The sequence below is a fragment of the Salvelinus sp. IW2-2015 genome, unplaced genomic scaffold (genome assembly GCF_002910315.2).
Source record: "Salvelinus sp. IW2-2015 unplaced genomic scaffold, ASM291031v2 Un_scaffold8889, whole genome shotgun sequence".
NCBI classification, from domain to species: Eukaryota; Metazoa; Chordata; class Actinopteri; order Salmoniformes; family Salmonidae; genus Salvelinus; species Salvelinus sp. IW2-2015.
In genome coordinates, this window is record NW_019950148.1 from 941 (window position 1) to 7209 (window position 6269).

The 6269-nt window shown below is 48.1% G+C and overlaps 1 protein-coding gene across 1 annotated transcript in view; it reads left to right on the forward strand.

The window, feature by feature from the left end:
* Positions 1-443: 443 nt before the first annotated feature.
* Positions 444-6269, forward strand: part of LOC112079659 (red-sensitive opsin-like) — a 6679-nt gene continuing 853 nt past the window's right edge. Inside the window, exons 1-4 of the mRNA XM_070442402.1 lie at positions 444-592; positions 1062-1358; positions 5830-5998; positions 6112-6265. Of these exons, the coding sequence (XP_070298503.1) occupies positions 487-592; positions 1062-1358; positions 5830-5998; positions 6112-6265 (726 nt within the window). The 5' untranslated portion in view covers positions 444-486. The remainder of the gene's footprint in view (positions 593-1061; positions 1359-5829; positions 5999-6111; positions 6266-6269) is intronic.

The following is a 6269-nucleotide window of genomic DNA, read 5'->3' on the forward strand; positions in this document are numbered from 1 at the left end:
AGAGTTAAAGCAAGTCCCACACATTTTTCTTCATGGAAAATTACCATACAGTTATTCATAATGTTGTAATTTGATGGATATGAGGTGTTTGATTTGATTTGATTTTGTATTGTCAACCTGAAGAGTGATTGCGTGATGGTAATTGTGTTTTTTGAAGGTTAGATATTTAACACTCACTTACCTTGTCCCAATGCCATTTAACTGACAGGTCTGGGCCACAGTTACAGCAGCATTCCATTTTATATTACTTTTAACCTCCTCTGCCACCAATGCCCTTTCAAACAAGATTATGGGCCTCTGAAATCCTCCTTAATTAGTCGTTTGTGGTAATTAACGGTAATTAAGAAAAGACAGTCCAGTCCATACCATCACACCCCCTGCCCTAATTCCTCCAAGGCCGTAATCCTTAAAAAACACCCAAAGGATGCTATATAAACGAGGACAGAGGAGAAGCACAGACTTCGGCAGTCGACTTCACTGACTCCTATGAACCAGTCCAGGATGGCAGAGCTAGGAGTGTTTGCTGCAAGGCGACAAGAAGATACAACCAGAGAATCAGGCTTCGCCTACACCAACAGCAATCATACCAAAGGTACAGAACATCCTGTCAGGGTAGTGGCTGGGCGTGATATCATACCAAAGGTACAGTACATCCTGTCAGGGTAGTGCCTGGGCGTGATATCATCCGGTAGAAGGAGTGAAAGAGCGTAATTCTGTGGATTCTCCTAAACTATTGTAGTTGTTGTAGATGTACAGAGTATAATGATAAGTGATGTTTCTAAATGTCTTTTCCTTCATAAGATATTTCACCAACAGCAGACATACCATTCACAACTGGCAGTAGCAGTATACACAATAATACAAACAGTACATTTAAGTATTTTTATCAGGAGTATCATGACAATGCTTTCCTTGTTCATAACTTTTGATGGACACATTCTGTTCAACATATTACTTACTGTTCTCATTTGACTACATCAGTAAGTCAGGTAATTTATATTCAATTTATATTCAAATATATGTACATATATATATATTTTTGTTCTCTTTATCTTCTGCAGATCCTTTTGAGGGCCCCAACTACCACATCGCTCCAAGATGGGTGTACAATATCTCAACACTTTGGATGCTCTTTGTGGTCGTGGCCTCAACCTTCACCAACGGCCTGGTACTGGTGGCCACTGCCAAATTCAAGAAGCTCCAACATCCTCTCAACTGGATCCTGGTCAACCTGGCGTTTGCTGACATTGCGGAGACTCTGTTGGCTAGCACCATCAGCGTTTGCAACCAGATGTTCGGCTACTTTATTCTYGGACACCCGATGTGTGTCTTTGAGGGATTCACCGTCGCCACGTGTGGTAAGATGCATTTTATATATGGACTACATTTTGTTTCATATTTAACCCTTGTGTGGTGTTCAACCACCCTACATCCCACTGCTGGCTTGCTTCTGAAGCTAAGCAGCGTTGGTCCTGGTTGGTCCCTGGATGGGAGACCAGATGCTGCTGGAAGTGGTGTTGGAGGGCCAGTTGGAAACACCCTTTCCTCTGGTCTAGAATAAATATCCCAATGTCCCAGGGCAGTGATTGGGGACATTGCCCTGTGAAAGGTGCCGTCTTTCGGATGGGATGTTAAACGGGTGTCCTGACTCTCTTTGGTCACTAATGATCCCATGGCACTCATTGTAAGAGTAGTGGTGTTAACCCTGGTGTCCCAATCTGTCCTACCACCTAATAATCCCCAGCTTCYAATTGGCTCATTCATCCCCCCTCCTCTCCCCTGTAACTATTCCCCAGGTTGTTGCTGTAAATGAGAATGTTCTCAGTCAACTCACCTGGTAAAATAAGGGTAAAATAAATAAAAATATATGTTTTTGTTCTTCACCCAATGTTCGCAGGTCTGATGGACCCACAACATTAATGGGTTTTTAAAACAATACGGCCATAACAATTTACATAAAAAATACTTAATACTTAGATGTTGACTTATATCAATTACAAGCAMTATAGACAGCATACATGGTTAATATTTGCCATTAACCTCTGCTACATCACATTTATCAATTAGAGAGCTATTTGTTTTTTTTAATGAAATGTGATTTTTGCCAACAAAAATCTATTCTAATCAAGACATGGGTGGAATAAATCATGTTTATCTTGAACAAATATAAATGAAACAAGGTTTTCATCACGATTGATGTTTATTGCTTTGAACTGAACAAATTGGAAGGACACATTTTACATACAGTATTTTATGGAAATGATAAATGAGCCCCATTGAAGAACAAATTAAGGCCGGTCTACACACCACATGAGGGACAGAGTTTTACTGCGTGTGTGTGTTGCAAATGTATTTCTTGCACTTCTTGCATCGTGACTGTGTCTTCCTCGTCTCCGCTTCTTGGTCCACCACACATCGCAGTGCTTCTCTCTTGTTGCTACCTGGCTGCACTGCAATCTAGAATGATGAAACACTTAGTTCAGGAATTTTACTGACATCTCACTCACATATATAGTTACAGCAGGCCAGGTAGGAGAGTCAGACACACACATGCAACAACATCACTCACACTTACTTCCGGTATCAGAGTTGCTGGTTCTGTGGGTCGGGTGGATGGGGCACCAGCATCCTCTCCGATCCTCAACTCACAGTGGCTGCAGAAGCTGGGGTCCTTGGGATATGTTTCCTCTGGATTTGAGGTCTTCCCAACCTTGCCCAGCTCCTCGAGAAAGAGCCGTCTCCTCTGGCGCTTCCCTCTGTTCCAATCTGGGTTCAACGCCGTCCAGATGACTACGCGTTGTACGCCGACATGTCCAAGATGTTGAGGAATATCACAAGATGTCAGTGTAGGGTTCTTCGTTTGCAGCTGTAGCCAGTCACCAACTTGTCTAAATTTGTCCATCCCTCCTTTTGTGGCATTCTAATCCATTATGATTTCTGTTTTTTGATGTTCCTGGCCACAGATTCCCCCATGCACATGTTTTCCTTTCCATGGCACGTAGGACACTCGGGACGTGTCGGCCGTGAACACAAACGTAGAGGAATTGATAGGCCTGTTCCATGTATCCAACAGCTGAGGTAACAGCCTTGGCTTGTTTTTTCGTACTGTTTCCTACCATCGTGCACGCTCTCTTGCAGGAGCTCGTGGCGCGCCATGTGGTGGCCCTACGGCCCCCACCCACCCCCCGGCCCGTCGGTATCGGACTCGGTGTAGGCGCCCCCCCCCCCCGGGTGCACCGCCTAGGAATCCCCCCCCCGCCCCCGCCCCTGCCGCCCCCCCCACCACCACGACACACACACCCACGCGCCTCCCGCACCACACCACACCGCACGCAACGGGCTCCACGCCACGCATCCACCCTCCACACACACCAGACCCGGCGCCGAGGTCATTCCCTCCTACTGTGCGATTCCCACCCACTTGCCAGCCACGCCCTCCACCACCGCCCCATCGCCCACACCCCCGTCTCTGAACACAGGACTCCCCCCGCTGCGTCTGTGTCCCACGCCTTGTCGCGCCACGCCACAGGCTTCGCCTCTTGAGGAGCTCCTGTCCCAGCTTGTGCGAAGTAAAACAAATTATTGCATGTGATGTTCTGGCCACGGAGGTCTCTATGTCACGTCAGGACAACCTGCATCCCTGTGGTTTTCTCAGGGGCTCCTCCCACCTGGCTTCCCGTATACACTTGCAAGTTCCACACATATGATGAAGCAGCATCACAGGCAGCCCAGATCTTGATTCCAGATTTTGATGGTTTAGACGGTATGTACTGCCTGATGGGACAGCGGGCCCTAAATGTCATAAGCTGCTCATCAACAGTAACGTTGGCCCTGGGTTGTAAACAGGGGAAGTGGACCACCCACTTGTCCACACTGACCTGATTGCAGCTAGCTTGTCTCTCTGCCGCCGAGCTGGTCTGGTGTCTCAGTTATCGAAGGGGATAATCCTGGAAATAATGAGGAGGTTTTCCAGAGACATTGTTGATTGGAAAAGTTCTCTGCTAGTTTCTGCATCAAACAGGGATTCTGTTGTTTCCCATTGGATCTGAAAACACCAGCAAGGATAATAACCCCAAAGGATGCATGTAAATGAGTTTGGTCCATCTCCTTCAATCTCTCCCCAAAACACACCTTCCTCCAAATTAGTGCACTTCATAAGAAGACTTTATGTCCTGCACATGAGTACCGCCAACCGTGTCGGCCCTGTTGCATCCTTATTACATTGGCAGCCATGCGGGGTGGCTCATTCCTTGGGGAAAAGACCATTCAGTTAAAAATAAATTACATCCATATTTCTCCTCTTGCAGGTCTGCTGATGAGCTGGCTGCTGACGGGCTGGTCCTGGGGCTGGCTGCTGACTGGGCTGGTCCTGGGGCTGGTTGCTGATGGGCTGGTTCTGGGGCTGGCTGCTGACCGGCTCGTGTCTCGGGGCTGGTGTGCTGACGGGGCTGGTCCTGTGGCTGGCTGCTGGACGTGGCTGGTCCTGGGGCTGGGGTTACTGAGTGGGGCTGGTCCTGGGCTGGCTGCTGACGCGGCTGGTCCTGTGGCTGGCTGCTGACGGGCTGGTCCTGGGGGCTGGGTACTGATGGGTGCTGGGCTGGTCCCTGTGGCTAGTTGCTGACGGGCTGGTCCTCGGGCGCTCGGTGTGTGGTGCTGGCTCTGGGCCCTTGGGGGCGTGCGTCCTGGGGCTGGTCCTGTGCGGCTGGCTGCTGACCGCTGGTCCTGTGGCTGGCTGCTGACCGGGTGGGTCCCCTGGGGCTGTCGGCTGGAGCTGAGCGGGCTGGTCCTGGGCGCTGGCTCGTGCTAGACGAGTGATGATTTGCAGGTGCCGCGGGGGGGGCTGGTCCTGCGGGCTGGCCTGGCTGACCGGGGCTGGTACCCGGGGCGTGGCTGCGACCCGGCTTGGGTGCCTGGGCAGCTGCTGACGCTCGGCTGGGTTCTGGGGCTGGCTGAGGGTCAATCTCATCCTCATCTTTCAACTCACCAATAGACTCCAAATTGACAGAGACATTATCCTCATATTCTGACATTTTTTCCTCACTACCTTCTTTCTATGCAAAAATCATTTGTAAGGCCCTCTGAGCAGAGATCATTTTTGGCATACCGATTGATTGTGGTAAGGAACCACACGTGCACAGATATTTATTTGTTGTGTCCCTCCCACAATTTGCACCTGGCTGGGGTAGAGTGTGGGAAAATACAGCATGTTTAACAATGTCTTGAAATAATGTATTGAAATAATGTATTCTAATAGCATTGTGCAGGTTCCCACAAGACATTGTGTAGTTTCACACWCTACAAAGGGTAAAGAGTGCCAGAAAAGCAGGAGACAAGCAGACAGGCAGGGAGACAGACAGGTTATTGTTGCTATGTTGAAACAGCAGGCCCAGGGAAGYAGAAGACAGAGTAGGCACACAGCAAACCTATTTGTTTCATTTTTACTTGTTTTCACCTACACACACACTTTTCCACACTTTTATTACCCTTGGGTCCAGTGGACCCGAAAACCACATATGTAATATAAATGTGTAGGGAGGTGCAGTGTGCACTCAATGAAAATGTGTTCTTTTATATGTTCTTCAAAGAAAATGAGCCAAGGCCAATGAGTCTCAGATTGAAAAAAAAAAAAAGTTGTATCATTTTTCTTTTAGTAAACATTGAAAATGGGTCCCACAGACCCGAACACCACACGAGGTAATTCTACATTGCTACACAGCGCTGATGAAGACTAATTGGCTATTGATAAAACACCATTACATAGTGACAGTAATCAGAATGGATATTTTGTGTATATCTAATGTGTATATCTAATGTGTATATCTAACGCAGGTATTGCTGGTCTGTGGTCTCTGGCTGTTATCTCCTGGGAGAGATGGGTGGTGGTGTGTAAGCCCTTTGGAAATGTCAAGTTTGATGCTAAATGGGCCATGGGGGGTATTATCTTCTCCTGGGTCTGGTCTGCTTTCTGGTGCGCCCCTCCTATCTTCGGCTGGAGCAGGTGAGACATCGTCTATTTTTCTTTCGCTGAGGATATGAAAAAAAAAAAGTCACATTGTTCAAAAAAAGGTTTCGTTATTCAAACCCGTCTCTGTGTCTCTCTCCCTCCGTCAGGTACTGGCCTCATGGATTGAAGACTTCCTGTGGACCTGATGTGTTCGGAGGCAACGAGGATCCTGGAGTCCTGTCATACATGATCGTTCTGATGATTACATGTTGCTTCCTGCCCCTGGGAGTGATCGTCTTCTGTTACCTGTTCGTGTGGCTGGCCA